General features: G+C 40.1%; 1 protein-coding gene across 7 annotated transcripts in view; it reads right to left on the reverse strand.

Moving 5' to 3' along the window:
* Nucleotides 1-23108, reverse strand: part of LOC146648744 (solute carrier family 12 member 7-like) — a 41985-nt gene that overhangs the window by 13874 nt on the left and 5003 nt on the right. For 6 of the 7 annotated variants that reach the window (XM_085387967.1, XM_085387966.1, XM_085387970.1 and 3 more), the window contains 10 exons: nt 10704-10795; nt 10136-10261; nt 6109-6255; nt 4805-4859; nt 3845-3975; nt 3629-3741; nt 3439-3543; nt 998-1185; nt 731-895; nt 502-600 (listed from right to left, as the gene is read on the reverse strand). In XM_085387967.1, coding sequence (XP_085244093.1) covers nt 502-600; nt 731-895; nt 998-1185; nt 3439-3543; nt 3629-3741; nt 3845-3975; nt 4805-4859; nt 6109-6255; nt 10136-10261; nt 10704-10795 — 1221 coding nt within the window. Of the gene's footprint in view, nt 1-501; nt 601-730; nt 896-997; nt 1186-3438; nt 3544-3628; nt 3742-3844; nt 3976-4804; nt 4860-6108; nt 6256-7132; nt 7300-10135; nt 10262-10703; nt 10796-23108 lie in introns of those variants that run through there. The other variant, XM_085387972.1, reaches the window with a different exon arrangement.

Below are 23108 nucleotides of genomic sequence, written 5' to 3' on the forward strand. Positions count from 1 at the left end.
TGAGGAAACCGGGCTTTCTGCCTTTCTCCTCAGACACTAGTGTTTCAGTTTCTTCAGCTGCTCTTGTAACGTAGTAACAGTGTCACCTCCGTCTCCACTGCACCTCGAGATAAATAGGTTCCCTAATGCTGACCAACAGGGATTATTAGTGGAAACAGTGGATTTACTTTAAACGACTTCTTAATCTCAGCTAAAAATGAGACCAAGAAGACAAGAAGTGGTGTCCCCCCAAACCAAACCTCAAGCGTGCCTTTACACTTGAACACTCGTGTGAACAAGCAATTAACCCTTAGGAACACCAAGAGAGTCTTGCACTGCCACACCTGATGTCCAACTTTCCCTCACTGGTCTTTCAGGTCTGGGAGGATCAAGAACCACAAGACTCCAGAAGGGCCTTTTCTGGATTTGCTCCTTGGGGAACCAGCAGCAGTGAAAGAGTTTCTGGGTGTTCCTGCAGCAGTTCCACAGACACAATCGACACATTCAGGATCTCGAGGATACAGATGAAGGATGTGGTGAGAATAGCCAGTATGGTTCCTATTGGGATGGATCTCTGGGCGTCTCTGAGATCACCTGACCTGTTAGAACCAGCCATTATACCTGAAACGCAACACAAACTTTACTCATGTAAACGCATTAAAACTATAATTCCTCACGCTCAAGTCCCTTGAAACGTTTATCCTAAATGATTTCTCATCTTTGTATAATGTGACCACAATAAATCATCTACCTGTGACAGAGGGGAAGTATATTCCCACCAGCAGAGTGAAGTAGGTGGCCCAATCGTTGAAGACGTAGTTCTTAAGTTTGTCGTTGTTGGCCTCGGCTGGTACAGAAGACAGGTTTTTCCTCTCTATCACCATGTTGTCTGGGCCATAATTGCCCCACAAGTTGTCTAAAGGAAAGACAAGCACAGGCTGCATGATCAGAATTTACTGCAGAAAAAAAAGACTGACAGGAGGAACTCTCAGTGGATTTTTGCTTGACGGTGACGCACCGTTGATGACTTCCCCCAGGACTCCCGGTGTGGCCTGGATCTCGGTCAGGTTGTTTAAGGCGAAGTACTCGTCACAGGTTGCGTTGAGATATGGACTGTCACAAAAAAGGTTCCAGAGCTCCACATCTGTTTTTGCGCACTTTTCAAACATTTCATTCTTCAGAGTGCGGTTCCCCAACAGACAGACACTAGAGGAGAAAAATGAGATCAAGCATTTCATAAATTGTTGCAGACACAGCCCCCCCTCCTCACGCACGACAAAGGAGTGTCTACTTATTATTTCTTATTGTCAGATTAGATTCATCCATGTGCATGTGACGAGGGCGACAATCTAAAATCCACCCATCCATCGTCTTCCGCTTACCCGGGGCTGGGTCGCGGGGGCAGCAGCCTAAGCAGAGACGCCCAGCCTCTACCGGCTGAGAACCGTGATCTCAGATTTGGAGGTGCTGATTCACACTAGGCTGCGAACTGCTCCAAAGCAAACTGGAGGCCATCACCTGATGAAGCCAACAGAACCACATCATCCGCGAAAAGCAGAGATGAAATTCTGAGACCACCACTTGGCTGTGCCTAGAAATTCTGTCCATAAAAATTATGAACAGAATCGGTGACAAAGGGCAGCCCTGGCGGAGCCCATCACCCACCGGGAACAAGTCCGACTTATTGCCGGCTACGCGGACCAAGCTCTTGCCACAGTTGTATAAGGATCAATGGGCCAAACACCCCATAATCCTGGAGAACCCCCCACAGGACGTCCCGAGGGACACGGTCTAAATCTGTGGAACAGGTGCTGGCTTTACAGATACATATTGGTGTCAGAATTTGAAGATGTTCAGTGCAGTACTGAGTAAAGGACACCAGAAGTAACGGTGCCAAGGTATTCAAGATCCCTTCCAACTTTACACTTTGTTACAGTCGCAGTCTCTTGGATGTCTTATGTAAATTTCAAATGCCCATGCTAATACATACGATCTTTTTTTAATAGTAGTTTCAAGTTTTATTGTCATGTACAGATAAACAGTGTAGCCACATTTATCCATAATGACATTCTTTGGCTCGTGCTCCTCAGCTTTACATGAGCATATAGAGAGTGCAGCTATATTGAGAAGAAAACAACAGAAAATAGCAGTGATAGTAATAAAATAATAATAACAATAACATCAATAAAAAGGAGAGAAAAAAGTATTAAATATTAGAGAATTTAGTTGGTATTCACATTTAAGACATTTAGTATCTAACAAAAAGCAAAGAAAACCAGCTGAAAGAGACTAGAAACTACAATTCTACTTTTGTGCAAGTTAAACAGATCTCATACAGTTACTCTAAGACGTTATTTTAAGGTTTTCCTAAAACTCCCTGAAGTCTCCAGTTTCTCCCATATTGGCTTCTTTTCATTGGCTCCCAGTTAAATCTAGAATTACATTTAAAATCCTTCTGCTCTCTTACGAGGTCTTGAATAATCAGGCACCGTCTTATCTTAAAGACGTCATAGTACCATATCAACCCAACAGTGCACTTTGTTCTCAGACTGCAGGTTTACATGTGGTATTTAAAAATAGAGTGGGACGCTGAGCCTTCAGCTTTCAGGCCCCTCTTCTGTGGAACCAGTTCCCAGTTTGGATTCAGGAGACAGACACTATCTCTAACGTAAAGATTAGATTCAAACGTTTCTTTTTGATACTGCTTGAGTTAGGGCTGGATCACTTGACACTGAATCCTCCAGTTATTAGTTTTCACTCCAATTTTCACACTCATACTTTCATTGTGTATTTATACACCACTCTACACTTAATTAGTCTGGCTCTCTTGTACTTCCTAACCTCGCCCCCAGCTGATCATTGTAGATGGCCCCGCCCCTCCCCGAGCCTGGCTCTGCCAGAGGTTTCTTCCTGTTAAAAGGGAGTTTTTCCTTCCCACTATTGCCAAAACGCTTTCTCACAGGGTCATCTGATTTCAGGTTCTACCTTATTAAAATAAATATAAAGCATGTACTGAATTGAATCTCCACTCTTCAAAAGCTGTATATCACTGCAGCATTTCCCTCCCCCCACATATGAACTGTACAGTGTGCAGAAAGACAGAAGCTGTTTTTCATATTTTCCCTTCTATTTACCAGATGAAGACAAATCATATCAGAGGATAAAATACACATTTTAAAAGACTATCTGACCGAATGACTCTAAAAGGTGTTTCAAGTTTCTTGCAGCTTCACACACTCACGTATACACTTACCCAAGTACTTAAAACAAACTTTGCAGTGGTTGCAAACTAACAAACAAACTAATCCAGTTCCTTATCTTAAAAAAAGGATAAATCAGCTGTAGTACAATAAACTGCTTAAAATGTATCTGTAAGCACTGACAGTACGTGATTTTCACTGTCAGAGAAAACATGCCAGCACTTCATAAAAAGCGGTTGCTCAGTTATTAGTCGCTCACCTAAAGTTTGAGGGTTTGATGGCCGTCTTGATGGCTCCTGCGTAAGTGGCCATGATAGACAGAACCACACAGGACAGAAACACCAGAGCCAGCTTGTTCACATACCTGCAGACAGAAGGAGAGGGGCAAATGTGAGCCTGTGTGGTGTGTTCTTCTGTTTGTGTGTGTCAGATGGTGAATGGAAACTTACTTCACCCCTACAAACACAACCAGTGCCATCAGGAGCAGGCAGCAGGTGCCATAGATTCGCATGTCGTTGGCCGTTGTTTCTTTGACCACTTTTTCAGGTGGAATGATGTAGAGCTGGTAGACGGCAAAGAGAAAAATCAGATCGATCGAGGGATTAATGTGCAATCAGAAGGGCACTGACATGGCTGCCTCCTTGTAGGACATAGAGTTTACAAACCAAAAGAATCTCTATGGTTCCAAGAATGTACAAGGATCCAGCGAAGGTGGTTCCCAGGTACAAACAAAGTCCCACAGCACCTCCAAACTCTGGACCCAAGGATCTGGAGATCATGTAATACGAGCCACCGGCTGTCAGGAAGTGATCACAAAAATACATTTTACTAGTTTCATGTCTACACATACACAAATGTAAAAAAATAAATAATGCCAATAAAGTTTCCGGTGACAAACTGATAGCTGCCTGTTCCTGTGCTCGTAGACCAGTTTGGGCATAAAACTGTTTCAGAATGTTTTCTTTTCGCTCACAGGGATTACTTGCATAACACTGACCTCGCTGTTTGAAAATGTTGCCCATATTTGATATAAACATTGATTATTTTACCAGCATCTACATAATGTAAAATAAGGACAATTGGTCCCCTTTAAAATTGGGCTCTGTCCATTTGCAGCTTTTGTGCATTGCATTAGATTTCATATATTAGCTACTGAGAATATTCTACTGAGATTTAAAAATCCAATATTCCAACATATCGAACTATGTTTTCCCTTTCAGACACAAAACATAACAGACAAGGGCCAAATATGCTTATGTTATTTACTCGTTAGTGTTCTGCTAAATGTATAAACTGTAAGTATGTATCAAGCGCTTGTTGTGTTTGTGGTATTACAAAGAAGTGTGTTGCCAACAGGGATGATGCAGAGTGTCCAATCAATCAGCAAATAGCAGATATCGGCTGATAACACTGGCATGCCAAACAATTGGTTGTGCTCTACACAGTGTGCAGAATTAGCTTGCTCTCACACAATGATGAAGTTTAAAAAACATTTTGGATGCTGTGCAAATCATAGCTCAATTCAAACTCTGTATAATCTCACTCACAATTGCAGCTATTTTTGCAGACTGCATGTGCATACATCTCTTGTACCGTAAAAGCAAATCAAATAATTCATTATGTACCTGGGACAACTCCATTTGTTGCAATGGCACTCATTGATATAGCTGTGAGCAATGTCTGCATGAAAAAAGCAAAAGAAAACAGGACAGATGATCACCAGTGGATGGTTTGTAAAAGCAACATAAAAGAAAGAAAGATAAATGAAAATAACTTTGACCAGCTTGTGTTTGTCAAGTTTGTTAAGTTGTCAAGGTGCAAGCATCATGCTCAGATAATAGTGCTTTGAATTGCAGCTGAGCGGAAGTACAATGTGTCAATAAAATACAAAGTACAGTAAGTGCCTGAAAACAGTCACTGAAGCCTCTGATTAGAATTAGGAGTGCAATAATGTGAAACATGCAGCATGCAGAGTACTAAATACTCTGCATGCTGCATGTTGTTTTGTGCAATATGCCAGTGGAAAAAACATTCCAGCATTTTGTTTCCACTCCATCAAACACAAAGTTGCCTAAATTTAGCAGAATCAGTGAAAGCACCAGTGTCAAACCGAGTGTGACTGAGGGCCAGGCTGAAAATCAGAAACACTGAAGTACAGTCATATATTTGTGCATTTTGTATTTATTGTACTTAGTCAAGAAAAATAAGCTTGATTGTCTCACTCTGCAATGTTTGAGTTTTACTCAAACACTGTTGGAAAATTCATTTCATTCACCATACAGTCAAGCTCTGTGCAGTGAAACTGGTTACAAATAGCAACAAATAAAATACAAAAACGCAAATAAACTTTGTAGTTTCTGCAGAGATGAAATGGCGAGAGTCTCTGTTTCCAGGAGATTTGTTCTAGAAGGTTTCTCCAAGGTTTTACTGAATGAGCCCTTCTGTTAGGATGCTGCCCCACTAACGGGGAGGAACCTTAAGTGTCAAACACAGACACAAGAAAAATGAGACCACTGGCATCATCACCTCTATTGCCCGTCATCTCTTTGGTGTGGAGCATACGAGCGTGTCAGGGTGAGTCTAAAATGTAAAGGAGTTGTAGTTTGCAGATTGTTCGCATCACATCACATGAGTGCTGAGCATTCAAGTTCAAACTTTGAAACAGGCACTTCTCTGTCTGGCCATCTGGAGCTACTGACGTATGTGCTGCGGTTGTAAATAAGGTTTTCTGCTCGTTTTGGGGACTCGGACAAAGACATTAATGCTCATCACACCATAAATTCAGAGGAGCTGTGATTGGCGTGACGTAAATCTCACACTCAATCGCAGCTACATCACTGATGGCTGGCCAAGAGGGACAGTTTGTTTAGCACTGCCACATTTTGAGACTCATTAAGCAGCTCGTCATCTGAAGCTGTCAATTACTCACGCAGATGCAGCACATGGAGACAATGGCGAAAGATCCGAGAATTCCTGCTGTGCCGACAATCCAGGTGAGGCGCAGAAAGAGAATCACCCCCAGAATGTTCTGCATGCAGGGCAGGTAGACCCCAATGAATGTTCCCATATGGGGGACCTGCCGACAGACAAACAGACATGCACAAAGGTGAGAGTGAATCTTGAATTATGCCTCATTGCACTGTTACTGAGGAGATGAACATGAGAGTAGGCTGCAATGTGGGGAAATCCAACACGTGTCCCTCCTCACAGCCACACCAAGCCACTTAAAAAACGTCTTGTCATTCAAAGTGTTAAATTACAAAGCACATCCTGCACTTAACATTACTGTATGTTTACAGTGCGTCGGCATGTTATCATCTGTTTAAGATGCATCAAACTCAATGCCACTTACTTCTAGTTAAATCTAAAAATAATCTCTTGCGTTTTCAAAGACTCTACAGTCAGATGTTTTCTGGTGGTTGTCCTCTTAATGCCCATCAGATCATGAGCAGCCAGCCCAGGGTTAGTGTCAGGTTTTCTTTTAGCCACGTGCCGTTTCACAAAATGAAAAAGTAAGGGAACAACTAAATCATACATCCTTGATTGGCGAAAAATCAAGTTACTGACTACACTGTATGACAAAGGTCAGCGGAAACCGGAATCATCAACACAAAATATTACATTATTCACTTTTAATTACATGCGTATAAAACATGTCGATAGGTTAAACAGTTTTACTGAAGAGAATAAGGCTAAAAAAATCTGTATTTTCGAGATAACCTTGTGCTTAACACAACTTGCAGAAAATGAAAACAATTAGATGGAAAATATGAAAAATTTAATCACACTGAAGCTGTCATTTACCGACTAACATCAAAGCTCATTAAAAACACCAGCAGGGTCACATAACTTGAACGATTTAAGTGCAGTATAGCATTAGCAATGCGGATTACAATAGCCAAGCACATGCATACTGCACACGCACGCCTCCACAAACACCAAAGAGTACGTACCATTTTCCGACATGCAAACATTTTGTCCTGTGCTTTCTCCATTGCACTCAGCTGTTTGTCAAAATGCTGCAAAGTGCCTGCTGTGGATTTCCAAACCTCCCACATCTTCTCCTTTCTGTTACACTGCCTCGCTCTCCTGCCTGTTTTCTCCCCTTCACTGAGCTGTTTAAGTTAAAGGTCCAGATCCTCTGCAGAGCTCTCAGCTCTCATTCAGGGGGCGGGTTTTAGTCAAACATCATCAATGCTTCCACATAGAGCAACAGACCAAGGTCCCACTGTCTCGTCAATGACTAATGTTGTTTTTGACTTTAGCAAAAGCACAAAAGGGACAGAAATTGTTGCAATGAAAGCGCCTTCTCAGTTAAAAGCCCGTTTTCTGCAGCATGTACAACTTTTGCCACAAAGCAGCAGTTTTGAAACATATTTTATTGTGTGTTTGTCTGCTTTCTTTTTTAAACCTGTGGACCTGTGGTCAAAGGCTAGCTGTTCCTCTGTGTATCCAGTTAATAAGCCACTCTAACAGACTATTGGCAGTAGCTTGACAGTTATCAAAGTCACCCACCCAGGTAACATCTGTACAGATGTTTTACCAGGAAAAATGTTGTCGTTTTTCTCTTCAGTTTGAGTCGAAGAAAATTGGTCTCCCTGATCACATTTCCATACCAGGCAGTTTATTTAAGCACAAAGGAGATGAAATCAATCTTATGACCTAATGAAGGTGGTTGTTAACATCCCTCATCTAAGTCCTGATAAAAAGATACAACTGTTAATGTGCTGTATGTCTGGTTGTGTTGAACCGGCTGTCTGCACTGTATTTGTAAAATCCCCAGCTCTATCACATGAAGCTCAAGTGATTAAAGATGGATAGATTTAAAACAAAAAAATCTGAACATTTAATCTTTTCTGCCTCAAACTCTTCTGTTTTCTCTCTTTGTCGCACCATTTGACCTATTTTCACTTGCTCTTGGCTCAGTTTTTGGCAACATTTTTAAAGCAACTGAAAGATTTCCAGAGTGTGAGACCTTGAGGAGGATTATGGTAAGACATTCAGACTAACGGTTCACAGAATGAGTTTCCACCTCCGGTTGATGAGGGCCTAATCTGTGAACAAAGTGAAAAAATATCATTGCAGTCCATCGTCGTCACTGTGCACAGTGCAGAAGAAGGAACAAGCCTTTGGGCTCCTATTGTTCATGCTTGTGTTGCTGTCAGTCCTTTAGCTTAACTTATGTTGAAGACAACAGAAATCAAACAAACTAGTGCATCTCAAAAAAATCTTATTATGAAAAATGTTCTTTTTTTAAATTTTATTTAACTCAATAAGGTAAAATAAAAGTAAATGTTAAAGGGTGGGGTTTATAACTCATGCAAATCAAAGAAAACCGTCATTTGGACTAAAGCCCCATTCAAACAGCTTAAAGATGTACGTCTTGGTCCAGTTCTGTACATGTAACCATGGTCGGGGAAAGACTGATGACTCAGAACTCTTTCAGATGACGATCACCAACAGCGCCCACGAGGATAAACCACATAAGGTCATTGCTGAAAAGGTTGGCTGTTTGCAGGGTGCAGTAATAAAGTATATTAATGGAAAGCTGACCGGGAGAGAAAAGTGTGGTACAAGAAGGTGCATAAGTAACAGCCATGACTGCAGCGCTGATGTCGATTATGATGTTTGACGTCATGTTCGGTTCAAGAGAACTTTACAAGCGACGGTCTGACACTGGTTGCATCAAGATCATGCACCGACGTCTTCAGGAAGGGAGCTACTACTGTTTACTTAGCCTGGCAGGGCGAAGGACACTGTCTCAGCTGAACTCTGGACACACACGCACACAAACATATATACACATGCAGATGCGCAGCAGTCCAAAGTGCTCTTTTTGATGAATGTAAGTTTTGTATTTCTTTTTGAAATGAGGGTCCTAGTGTCTGGAGGAAGTGGAGAAAGCAGAGAATCCACTTTCCAACTTTATTAATTGCATTGCAATAACATCTACTGGTGTTTTTAACAATAGCTGTTTTTAAAAAATAGTGCACAGGTTAAAGGACAAAACAATAGGGCAGCAAGGCGTCGTTTGCATGCTCTCCCCATGCATTTGTGGCTTTTCTCTTCGTACTCTGTCTTCGTGCCGCAGTTTAAAGACATGCAGTTAGTTTGGTTAGGTTAATTAGGGATTCTAAATTGCCTGTAGGTTTGAATGTGAGTGCAAATGGCAGTCTGTCTCTCTACATTAGGCCTGTGACAGATGGATGTCCTTTGACAGCTGGGATAGGCCAGGCCCCTCTGATCCTGAACCGGAGAAGTGCAAGAAAATGGTTGGATAAAAAGATAATTAAGGCTTTCATCTTGAAATAAACTTTAAAAGGCTGGTTTCAAAGCATGGAAACAAAATAAACTACATGTAAGGATTAAATATCTTTAATAAGGATGCAGTAACAGTAACTTAACTAACATAGAGTAACTTTACAGTCGGATACTTAAAATTGTGGGTCTGTGTCTGTATCCAAACACTTTCTAACTGCACTGTTTAGCATAAAACGTCTGGTCTCTATAGATAATTACTCCTTCACAACAACGTCTTGGGGTTATTTTTCATATTAACTCAACCCTTTGAACGTGAGGATCAAAATTAGGACGTTTACAGCTGCTGTGCTGCTAATTCAATTCAGTGAAGTGAATGAAACACGAAACCTCCTTTTTTGTTTGTGCTGCCTTTTATGTTTCATGTTATACTGAAACAGAATGTGCTTGTATATCGAAAAATAAAAACAGGATGGCAGATGAAAAAGATAAGCAGATATTCCAGACGAAAAGAAAGGCCTTCTTGTGTACAGATATAATCGGTGCTGAAGTTTTATTGCAGACGCTAAAAATCCCGCCAGAACAGATTTCAGGAGAAAGCACTCCGAGTGTTGAGGACTACACTAACGATTATGTTGGCGCAAAGCATGCATGCTTTCATTAAGAGTTCTGCTGGCTCAAAAACAGGAGTCACGTACCATGACTGCAGCCCTCCTGACTCCATCCTCGGCTTCCTCATGCTCACGAACACCCTGGGTTAGGTTGGTGTAATTAGCCAGTTTGTTGAGAAAAGATGAAACCATGGGCGTACTGTCCATTTCTTCCTGTAAACAGACAGAGAACATATAAAAATAAAGACCAATCCAGGCCTTTCAAGCATGACCAAGAAATATTTCCTATTGTATGTTCCTCAGACTCCCTTTATTGACTCCAAGATCTTTATTGTGTATGTATGTAGCACACTTTCCATGTATGAATGACAGTGAGTGAACAGACTTTAAGATAACTGAGACCATCTCAGATTGATTTTGTTTATGAGAGATTTGGGACAAACTAAACAGAAGCACTCAATGACCCCAGTCTGACTTTCTTCCTATTGCAAAGATTTAAAAATTGCAACCATCTGGTCACACAGTCCTGTCTGTTTTCTATTAATGTTACATAATAACAAAAACTATATCTTACATACCGTTTAAATCGTTAGCAGCATGTTTTGGACTATATGTATTAAAAACAGACAAATCATTCATTTTTAATTCATCTTACCTCAAACAAGGCCATATTCTTGCCTTCATAGTAGGTCTCTGTGTCCATGTCTGGGTTGATGAATGCAGAGGACTCCCTCCGGTTGTCATCTCCTTTTGAGGTAAAAAAGGAGAAAAAAAGAAAGAACCAATGAATAAACAGGCAAGAGGTTGACAGAATCATTAGATGTGTATTTCCATTTGGATTTAACTAATTGTCACTGCAGAATTAGCTTACTGACTGCCTCTTGTATGTTGATGTTATAACTTGTTGCTCTTAAACAAGGACAGAGTTGTAGAAGACTTCAGAAAGGTGCGAGTCTGCCTGGACCGAGTGTCATCAGTTCTTAGTGAAATTAATGGGTGTTAGTGGGAGGCTACTTGTCTCAGCATGGTAATCCCAGTGAGCAGCCAGCATCACCCATACTCATCCCCATGACTATTCCATGTTTTTTTTTTTATTGTTAGCACACAAATAAATGTGTCACGGCTGGTGTGATCCTATACTGATGGATCTCTGTCAGTATTATGTTAGCAACATTACCAGAACCAATGATAGTCTGCAGTCCAAAGTCTCTCTAATAGTTAATGCAAATGACCTGCATAGCTACTACTCTTACTGACCACGAAAGACTGATGACACATCAGGGGCAGTAACTGTGGTTTAATGTCGTCCCAAGGATTCTTAAGTATGGGTTTTGTTGGACCTGTACATCAAACTACTGGCCCAGAGCTGCAACCACTGCCTTTGTAAAAACAGCACAAGACTGCATTACATGGTCCAGGCTGTATTTGATATAGCTGTGCTCTGTGACAACTGTGTCCAGTACCATTTATAGAGAATCAGGGGTCAAAGGTTTGATCCCCTGGAGACAAATGAAGGCTTTGGCCACACTTTAGGCTTATAGTTTTGCTAACAGCTTTTGTACACCACTTAAAGACACAGTGGCTTAGATTAACATTATGACTGGCCTGTTCAGACTGGCTTCTTTTGCCCCTGGTTGTCATGCAGTGGTCTATGACTGTTAGATATGGCATATTATCACACTCACATCACAGTGTTGTAGGCTACACTGTCGCCTTGAAGAGCCCAGGGCCTTGCATGGATTTAGTGATTGTTGAAGATAAATTAATGAGGATGGTGTACCGTAGATGCACATGACATAGTGAAGATTGTAAGAAAATTTCGCATGTGGTATTGAGTGAGAAAGAATATTGGTATGAAAGCTGCTTTTTCAACATTCATGCAACAAAAATATAAAAATATACAGGGAGTGCAGAATTATTAGGCAAATGAGTATTTTGTCCACATCATCCTCTTCATGCATGTTGTCTTACTCCAAGCTGTATAGGCTGGAAAGCCTACTACCAATTAAGCATATTAGGTGATGTGCATCTCTGTAATGAGAAGGGGTGTGGTCTAATGACATCAACACCCTATATCAGGTGTGCATAATTATTAGGCAACGTCCTTTCCTTTGGCAAAATGAGGCAAAAGGACTTGACAGGCTCAGAAAAGTCAAAAATAGTGAGATATCTTGCAGAGGGATGCAGCAGTCTCAAAATTGCAAAGCTTCCGAAGCGTGATCATCGAACAATCAAGCGTTTCATTCAAAATAGTCAACAGGGTCGCAAGAAGCGTGTGGAAAAACCAAGGCGCAAAATAACTGCCCATGAACTGAGAAAAGTCAAGCGTGCAGCTGCCAAGATGCCACTTGCCACCAGTTTGGCCATATTTCAGAGCTGCAACATCACTGGAGTGCCCAAAAGCACAAGGTGTGCAATACTCAGAGACATGGCCAAGGTAAGAAAGGCTGAAAGACGACCACCACTGAACAAGACACACAAGCTGAAACGTCAAGACTGGGCCAAGAAATATCTCAAGACTGGTTTTTCTAAGGTTTTATGGACTGATGAAATGAGAGTGAGTCTTGATGGGCCAGATGGATGGGCCCGTGGCTGGATTGGTAAAGGGCAGAGAGCTCCAGTCCCACTCAGACGCCAGCAAGGTGGAGGTGGAGTACTGGTTTGGGCTGGTATCATCAAAGATGAGCTTGTGGGGCCTTTTCGGGTTGAGGATGGAGTCAAGCTCAACTCCCAGTCCTACTGCCAGTTTCTGGAAGACACCTTCTTCAAGCAGTGGTACAGGAAGAAGTCTGCATCCTTCAAGAAAAACATGATTTCCATGCAGGACAATGCTCCATCACACGCGTCCAAGTACTCCACAGCGTGGCTGGCAAGAAAGGGTATAAAAGAAGAAAAACTAATGACATGGCCTCCTTGTTCACCTGATCTGAACCCCATTGAGAACCTGTGGTCCATCATCAAATGTGAGATTTACAAGGAGGGAAAACAGTACACCTCTCTGAACAGTGTCTGGGAGGCTGTGGTTGCTGCTGCACGCAATGTTGATGTTGAACAGATCAAAACACTGACAGGATCCATGGATGGCAGGCTTTTGAGTGTCCTTGCAAAGAAAGGTGGCTATATTGGTCGCTGATTTGTTTTGTTTTGTTTTTGAATGTCAGAAATGTATATTTGTGAATGTGGAGATGTTATATTGGTTTCACTGGTAAAAATAAATAATTGAAATGGGTATATATTTGTTTTTGTTAAGTTGCCTAATAATTATGCACAGTAATAGTCACCTGCACACACAGATATCCCCCTAAAATAGCTAAAACTAAAAACAAACTAAAAACTACTTCCAAAAACATTCAGCTTTGATATTAATGAGTTTTTTGGGTTCATTGAGAACATGGTTGTTGTTCAATAATAACATTATTCCTCAAAAATACAACTTGCCTAATAATTCTGCACTCCCTGTACAGCAAGCCTCTCTGGCTTTTAAAATAAGATTACAAAAGGGTTATATACCGAGGGTTATAGAGTCGGGGCAACAGCTTTGCTCAGATTGCTTCTTCTAAGCTGGGACTACCCACTAAGAGGCAGGATATCATCGGAAAACAACAATGAGATAGTGATTATGTACTGTAAGCCTGCCACTAACAGCTGTTTAAATCCAATGGCGTATCGTAGGATGAGGTTGCTCATAAACACAGATCCAGAAAGACATTCCAGAAGCTCTTGATTGTCCCAACTGTTGTTAGGTGTTGTCCAAAGAGTGATGAATTGTGTGTGTAAGCATTCAAACAGTTTTAGTGACCAAACCAGAACAGAGGAAATGCCATGTTTGCTGCTGCACATAAGGTTGTTTGCTTTGGGTCATTAGTTGCTCCTTTTTCTTTTCAGCCTTTTTCTTTCTGCATCTTTTTTAATTATACATCCACCCTTCCACTCTCTTAACTCAAGGGTGGGGAACTCCAGGCCTCAAGAGCTGGTGCCCTGCAGGTTTTAGATCTCACCCTGGGTCAACACACCTGAATCAAGTGATTAGTCTATTACCAAGCCTCTGGAGAACTTCAAGACATGTTGAGGAGGTATTCTAGTCATTTAAATCAGCTGTGTTGGATCAAGGAAACATCTAAAACCTGCAGGACACAGGGCCTTGAGGCCTGGAGTTGGACAAATTCAGGCTGTAGACTATCCCAGCTGTCATAGAGCAAAATATCAGCATCATTTCCTAATCAGTCCATAAAACATCCAGACATGCAATTTTATAAAAAATCTTTTTGCATATACAAACTCTAGTCTGTTTTACTTGTAAATGTAGAGGTTTTTTCACTTTCACTCTTGCCCGTCTTTCATCTGCTTTCAACTCTCAAATATGTGTTACTCTGTGGTATGTATGCGTGCTTATTCATGCCCTAAAGCTATCAAAACTATATCAGCAAACTCTAACTGTAATCATATTCACTAACCTTTGATTCAATGTTACTGATCATTAAAATTTAGTTTTTGCAAATCCTTGTGTCTGAATTAGGGTGGCTATAACTCTGGAGGTAGAGCAGATCATTTACTAATTGGACGGTTAGTGTTTCAATCCCAATTATCCTTGGGAAAGCTACTAACCCCAAGTCTCTGATGCATCCATTGGAGTGTGAACGTTAGATACGTAGAAAAAAGTGCTTGGGTGAATGAGGCAAGTTGTACAATGCTATGAGTCCTCAAGTGTAAGAATGTGCTATACTGTATAAGAACCAGCACATGTAAATTGGTTTTGAATATTGCAAAGTGAAATAGAGTTATCAAAAGAATATGAAGCTGTGACTTAATGTCTAAAATGCTTTTGTATTCTGCCAAAGAGATATCAAGTAAGGTTGAATTAGAGCCGGGCTATACTTTCATGTGATAGCAATTTGTTCCACAAGATGTCGTAGAGGTTGTGGCGGGCCAATGTAACCTCAGAAGTCATTAAAAACACAGTCATAGTAAAATGACATCCTGGGCAAATTCAAAGCTTCTTAATGGGATTAGATATATCAAAACTCCATATGTGAATACTTTTCAACAGAACCACTGGTGAAATAGCTGTTTCACCAGCGGTGCAAGTTTTAGATAAAAATGTGATGTGTGAAATCTAGAAAGATACACAAGCACACACACTACACTTCAAGGTCTATATAGAATCGACTATTTCTTAGCTGAATTACATGGTAAAATCCACCAAACATGATATAGTGTTGATCAACAGCACAAATGGGTTAGCTTGGAGTCCTATGTGTGTGTCACTGTCAAGTGTCCTTATGAGCTACTTTTTTCTCTTTCCCCTCACTACATAAGCAGTCGTGGCCGATGGCTGCCCTGCTAAAATTGAGTTTTTCCTCCAATGGTGTCCCAGGGCACCCCATCTATGAAACAAGCATTTGAAAGAGACTGCTGTACATAGCTGCATAAAGCAACGTTAATTTCAAGCCACATCTGTTGGTGTACAGTACCCAATTTTATATTATCTAAACCTCATGTGCCAGTGTTTAATTTTTCTAATAGTTTACTTAGGAAAACAAAGTCAGATTGCATTCATTTTCTGTATAGATCTTGTCAGAACTGTTTGATGGGGAACATGGTCTGTCATCATATAGTCATGTCAGACAATTTGCAAATCATCATATTATCAGGTAAAAATCAAAAGACTTCTAAAATGGGCTGAGTTCTAAATGTCCTCTGAAAGTTCGTTGAGTGAGCGTAAAGGACTCTGACAGTTTGATGCAGTAATCATGTTAACCAGCAGAGGTCTCCATTTCAATATGTACAAAATGCCACATAGACTTTGTCTATGTTCAATAAATGTTTAATCCATTTAAATTACTAAAACACACTAAAATCCATTTGGCACATGTAAGTTGTTATTAAGTGTCAGTTAATCTGATTTGATTTGATATACCTTTATTAGTCCCACAAGGGGAAATTTCATAAGGCTGCAAAAAATGATGTGTTTGCTAAGGTGACCATAAAAATATATATATAAAAAATATTTTTGCAATCTAACATTTGGCACAAATATTTTTTTCTTTACGGAAACATATGTTACATGCATGTGTTGCTTAGCGTGGACAACTCACATGATTCTTGGGAAACAAGTACAAAACTCAAAACGAGACTTTTTTTTAAAATCATTTAAAAAAACAAAACAAACAAACAGGTATTATAAATGACATCTCGGAGCACACCTGCAGGACCAGCCCACCAGGTTATCTGTGGCATGTGATTTGAGAGCCCCTTGGTTAGAATGACAAGCAAACAGAAACACAAACCCATGCCCTGTGAACGCTCCCTGTACAATTTAGCTAGTAACAGTTTGACCCAAAATAGACATCCTTTAAACAGGAAACAGGGTGGCAGCTGCTTTTGGCAGTTCTCCAACCCCAAAGGGCTAACATATGGAAAACAGAGCTACACATGACGATTTATGTCCTTTGCGTTGGAGAAAGAAGAAGGACATGAGAACCACCTCGAAATGAAACAGACAAATGCTATGAAGACATTTAATGCTGAGTTTAGGAAATTTGCTGGACGAGGAGTATCTAAGGTGTAAAGAGCAACAGTGGATAAACCATGGGTGAAAATCTCCATTTCCAATTCACTGTAAACAAGGATGTTAAAACCAGTTTTGGCATGTAATTTTAATTCCCTTGTTAGGCAAATGTTTAAATACAATATTAAACTTCTTAAATAATAGTTTCAAGAATGTGTGACAGGATCAGCTGCAAAGGTTGGTACACCAACTCACCAGTTAGGTGGTCTGTGTGAATGTGATCAACCAATTTGCTTGGCATAGCTCTAAGGGAGGAAACTGTTCAGCTAACAAAGCCCTAGATTTATATTTAAATCTAGAGTCTGTAGATCCTGACTGTGGTATTCTTCTTTCTATCTAAGGTATCAGTCACATAAGCCTAGAAACCAGGCAGTGACCCAACCAGTTGGTGTATATTCCAACAATTGGTGAGTGGTTGCTCAAGGTTGCTGTCTGGGTGAAACTGCATGCAATGAAGGTGTGTACTAAATACCTCCTTGTGATTGCATTGGTTTCTAGTGGATTGCCGCTGTTGGCTGTAATTTGTATGGAAGATGCCAACTTGCCTGGAAACATTTCCTATAGATTCTCTGAGATGCAGGAAACTTGGAAAAAAAATGCAACGCAAACCTCACAACCTTACTTCACTTTATAATAAAAAGCGCCTTGAAGCAGCTGTTAATGTGATTTGTTGTGCTGTAAATAAAATAAAACTTAATTGAATTAAAAGTGAAATTTCTGCTTTACAGTAGCGATCAACACACTCCGGTTTGTCTACTGCTTGGCAAGTAGTTTGGGTGTGTCTCTAGGACAACATGACCGGTTATCATTTACTACTCCAGTCTTCTTCTCTGTATTTGTTTTCATAGAGATGCCCTGCTTTTTGAGTTTCATCAGTGAGGTTCATTCAGAAGCAAACAAATAATCTCAACATGTGTCAAAACTACGTGCTAAAACTTGACAAGGAAAAAGAGGGACAATATGAAACAGGACACTGTACACATGACACCGGATACTTCTTTGGAAAATGATGAGTTGTTTATACAGATTGCATCTTGTCTGTTCAGCACTATGCATAAATCGGTGCGTACGTGTGTGCTCGTCTGTCCGAATGCAGAGCAATCTGTGACTTTTGTCTTCTCCAGAAAGGACATATTGTAAGGAGTAAAGTTGTAGTAAAATGTTTTTACATTACATTATGAGTTGTTATAGGGTCACCACTCTAAAGGATCTGTTGGACCTTGATACACAGATAACAGAGGGTCTACATTGTTTGGAAACCTTTTTATTTTTCCCTCATTAGCATCAGTAAGAGATACAGGTTTTCAGGGGAGGATTTCCTGTTCATCCCCCCCTGTGGGCTCCAAGCAATTTTAAATAATTTCCTTATCCTATATGTTGACATAATGTAATCTTAAAAGAGCAAAAGCACTGAAAATAAACCACTACCCCCAAAACACCCCCAAAGTCATTAAATGAGGTAAAACAACAACAACAACAACAACAAATCACCCACACACACAAAAAGAATGAAGCTCACTCAAATAGAAAAATTAAATAGAATATAAAAATAAAGAATGAATAAATTAAAACTAAGTTTAATTATATGAAGAACAAAAACTATGTAAATGTGTAAAATTACTACTTTTATATCACGTCACTCTGTATTATATATACACATATGCACACACCAGCACCTAGGGCTGTTCGATATAACGATATCTATCGGATATAAAAACGTCTGTCGTTTCATTTTACGCTGTCGTTTATTTCGTGGTGTCGCAAAATAAACTGTTTACGGCAATATTGTTTCATGGTTTTGATGGTCACTGTAGTGGCTATATTCATTTCCTAAAGTTAATATAACCACACTACTGACAGACAAGCCTTTGTTTTGTATGCGTTGTCGTTAGCAACAACGACGGTAAAACCACGGCGTGTCCGCTTGTTCCACATAAACCTTTCACAATAAAGCTCAAGATCCTGTTGAGACTTTTCAAAATAAACTGAATCATGTGAAAGAGCAGATTAATTACGGATGAGAATTAAAAAGAGCCGCCAGGTGCTAAAAATAAACCTTAGACTCAAACGTTAGAGCAGGCTTCTCCCCGCAGCACGCCGTGTAATAAATACTCACAAAGAAAACGGCGGCCGTTACAACTTATGTCTAAAAATGTATCGTTTCATGCATCGGTTAAAAAACTCGACTCCAGCTACACGACACACAGCTGGAAACACTTCACGCAAGTCGAGCTGCCCGAGATTCACAGAATTTACAGAAAATGTTACATTTTTGTGATTTATATCGTTATCGGACGATAGATGTCTTATATCGGGACATGAGATTTTGGTCATATCGCACAGCCCTACCAGCACCAATTTATTAAAACTATTCATTTTGCAAACACATATGACAACACCATATATAAAGCTAAAGCTGAGTCTGTACAATTCTAAAAAGCTTGAAAGTCAATATTTGGTATCAGCCCCTTGAGTCTTCCACAGTTTTCCTGGTATTCTTTAAGTAGTCTTCAGGAATAATTCTCCAGGTTTCCTGAAAGATATTCCAAAGCTCTTCTTTGGATTTGTCTGCTTTTTGTTCAATTTTCTGGTCAGATGATCCCACACTGCTTTAATAACGTTGAGGTCTGGGCTCTGGGGAAGCCAATCCATGACTGATTCCATTGTGTGTTTTTCTATGCAGGTATGTTTTTACTGCATTGGAATCACTGTCATACTGAAACGTTGTCAGTTAGCGTTGGGCGAATATATCGACTATCGACGATAGGCTGAGCCTATTGTCGATCATTTTTACAAGGGCGATTTTTTGATTTACTTGGCCATGAGTAAGTTAATAATGATGGAATTAATAGAAGCAGTAAACAGAAAAAAAAATGATAATAATAGCGCCGTTTTAACAGCACACTAGGGCTGAACGATATATCGCATTTGCGATAATATCGCGACATGATCAAGTGCAATTTTCTAACCGCAAAGGCTGCGATTATACTCTGGACATGTCCAAATTCATGGGCTGCATCCTCCTGAGGCCGCATTTGTAGACCGATTACGTCACAGCGACGCGCCGAAGGCTGTCCAAATTACTACCATATCCCAGAATTCATAGCGCGGCCCAGCCAAACTCCAGTTTCCAGCAATGGCGGCCGCTACTAAGTTTTAAAATTACTCATACTAATCTTTCTGGGTCACAAAATAAACTTTTAACATATTTTCAGGCGAGAAAGTAGTTGTGTAAACATCAAATATCTGCTCGGTTTATCAAGATATCCCATATTTGCAAAAGTGCTTCGACGTTTTCAGAGGCGTCTGCTACCCACCAGCTCGACAGCTAGCCGGGAGCTCGAGGGTTACTGATGCGGCCGAGAACGGCACAACTCCCGGCACATCATTTTCAGATCACCGTGGAGTTTCGCTGCTCGGGTTAAACGTAATATATAAGTCACTTAGACAACCTAAAAATGTTATTGTTGGGCTTTTTTCAGTGTTTTGTTTGTTCGTGAGTAAATCGGTTTGGCTGAGATTAAAGTTATTAGATTAGATAAAATAAAACTTTATTAATCCCCCGGGTGGGTTCCTCCTTGGTTTTCACACAGTTGACTAAACGTCAAACAGAAAACTTATTAAACAGAAGTAGAGCTGGGCGATAGAACGATAACGATATGTATCGCGATATAACTTTTACTCGATAGAGAAATTACGCTATCGCGATAGACCTCGCCGCTCTTGTCCTCAAAAAAAAAAAAAAAAAAAGGTCAGCCAATCCAAATTAAGTAGCGCAGAGCCGAACCAATCACAGCCGCAGCGTCACGTAGCGTGACTTGTTACGTACAGCACAAGTGCCAAGCCGCACGTGTGTTTGTTTGGGAAGCAGCCAGCGCGTAATGGAGGAAATGAGTGTGCCGACTAGAAAAATCAACCGAGCGTGACCGAAGAGAAAACAGATGATGGTTCCAGTGCCGGAGAGATTGTCAAACGGAAGAGCCATAGAAGTTCCGTAGTGTGAAGGTATTTCGGCTATTTCAAGTCTGACAAAAACAGAGTAGCGTGCACTGTAAATTGTGCCGAAAGCAAGTCTGGAAATACAATAAACTGGTGCATGCGTCACACTGTGCGCCACGTTATTGTTTCGGTGAAATGAATTTCTACAATACTGTTAATTCTACTCTCTGCAGTGTTTAAATGCTTACATATACACACAGTTACTGTCCCTCCACACATACGACTCGGTTCTGCTTCTATGCCCCAGCTTTGTTTACTTTTTCCCACCGAGGCTTCTAGACTTCTGATTGGCCAACATTTCTGCACGGTTAGGAATCTAGCGCCACCTGCTGCTTTGGCATGTTCATAGCAGCGTTTTCCTTCATTTCTGCCTTTATGTGTGGACGGGATTATTTTTTAAAACAAAAACGGAAAATCTCCGTTTTCAAAAATACCCGTGTACGTGTGGACGTAGCCTCAGTCTCTGACTGGAAGCGCTAATTCGTCATTCGGCTTTTGTCAGACTAAAGTAACTGTTAAAACTGTTTGAAAAGCTCAGCTATACAACAAGGAGAGATTGAGAATTTCCTTTTAGTTCTCAGTTTATTTGATATTGACAAAAGTCAGTTTTGTCTGTTCTTCTGTAAAACAAACTAAGATTTATTTTTAGAATTAATATTTTGTTTCTAAGTGGAATTGACAATTTAGTCTGTTTCGTTTGTTCTATTTTGAAACTTAAACACTTTAGCGGCTGCCTTTTGTGTAGTTTGCAATATTTGCCTTTATTTATCTGAAAAAGTCTCATGTTCCTTAAGTACATCTACCCTGTTGAACTTATTATGGGAAATAAATATTTAAATAAAAACAAGCTGCTGATTATTTCACATTTTACTTGTGAGCAACGGCACATTTAAATCTTACAAATATAGTTATTTGGCTTATATCGTGATAGATATCGTTATCGCCTGAAATGAAAAAAAACATATCGTGATATGAAAAAATCTCATATCGCCCAGCTCTAAACAGAAGTATGAGACAGTCGAGAATTTACACCAGTGTCTGGTTATATTTTAGATAGCAAGAAGCAGACGGCCGAGTTTATTAAACTCCACCGAGACAGCGGTGACGCTAATCAGAACTAGACCGTCCAATTTCACGCCTTTAAACTTTAAAGGCGTGTTTGTGTGTGTGTTTATACAATTGCTATTATGTTTGCACTTTATGTGTAATGTTACTGACTGCAGAGATCAGTAAGATGTGTGTATTTTTTATTTATTAGTTTTATTTATTTAATATTATTTTTTAATTGAATGACTGTCTAGTAGTTCACAGATGTCGAAAAACTGAGTGTGGTAAAGCCACTGATTTTTTTTATATATATTTCTGCAATCTGCACATTGTACTGACTTTCATTTTAATGTTTACACCAGGGTTCCTTGTCAGCACTTTATGCTCAGATGTTTGTAAGCTAAAAATAAACTATTGTATATGTTCAAATATACTGTTGTGATTGAAGAAGTTAAATAAAAATGTCAGTCATCAATTCATGCATCACCTCATGTCATCATAACAGAGGTCTGTCTTCCAGGAAAGAACAGTTTAAAATTAATGTAATATAGTATTGGCCATACTATATGATGTATTGCTTGTCTTTGTTTAATAATACAGAAGACAAAGACCTTAAAACATAATCGCATATCGCATCGCAATCGCAATATTGGGGCAAAAAAATCGCAATTAGATTATTTTCCATAATCGTTCAGCCCTACAGCACACTCTTTCATCTGCGAGCAAATGCACCCTCCTCAGAGTGCGCCCAAATGTAGCGATGCATTTACGCAAACTCCTAACAGAAAGAAAGAAAGGCAGTAACCTATGTTCAGAAAAAAAACATGCGGATGGTGGACACATACATGCTCATGCAAGGTAGTGGTGTTTGAGTCCCAACACCACCAGCTGAAATGTGGCCCAAAACCATGACAGAGCCTCCAACGTGTTTTACAGATGGCTGTAAGGATGTTGGACCTCTCTCCTGACCTCTTCTGTATTGACAATAACTTGAACCAAAAATGTCAAATTTGGATTCATCTCTTCATGAGACCTGTTGCCACTCGTTCTCACATTAGTTCTTCTATAATTTGGCATACTTCAGTCTTTTATCCCCGTCTTAAAAATGAGTTCTTAGGAGGCAGCCGTCCACTGAGACCATTTTTGACGAAGCTTCTGTAGAAAGATCAACTGAAATGCCAGATACAGCTCTCAGGTCCTTTTTCTATTTCTTAACAGCATGGCTTTTAAATACCATCCATATTCTGCATACCTCAAATTGTTTCTTAAGAATATGATACTTATCATGCCAAGACATGTCAAGTCCACAGCCAATAGTTCTTTGGTAATCACTTTGCTCCATCTCCTTCCAATCGTGTTGCCTTTGGTGTTTTTCAAAGATTCAAGAAATTAAAAATTGGTTCTTTACCAAGTTTTCAGTTATAGTAAATGGACTGGTTCTTATAT

Source organism: Rhamphochromis longiceps, linkage group LG18 (genome assembly GCF_057381845.1).
Source record: "Rhamphochromis longiceps isolate RC_006_pf linkage group LG18, R_longiceps_female_GT1.1, whole genome shotgun sequence".
Classification (NCBI taxonomy): Eukaryota; Metazoa; Chordata; class Actinopteri; order Cichliformes; family Cichlidae; genus Rhamphochromis; species Rhamphochromis longiceps.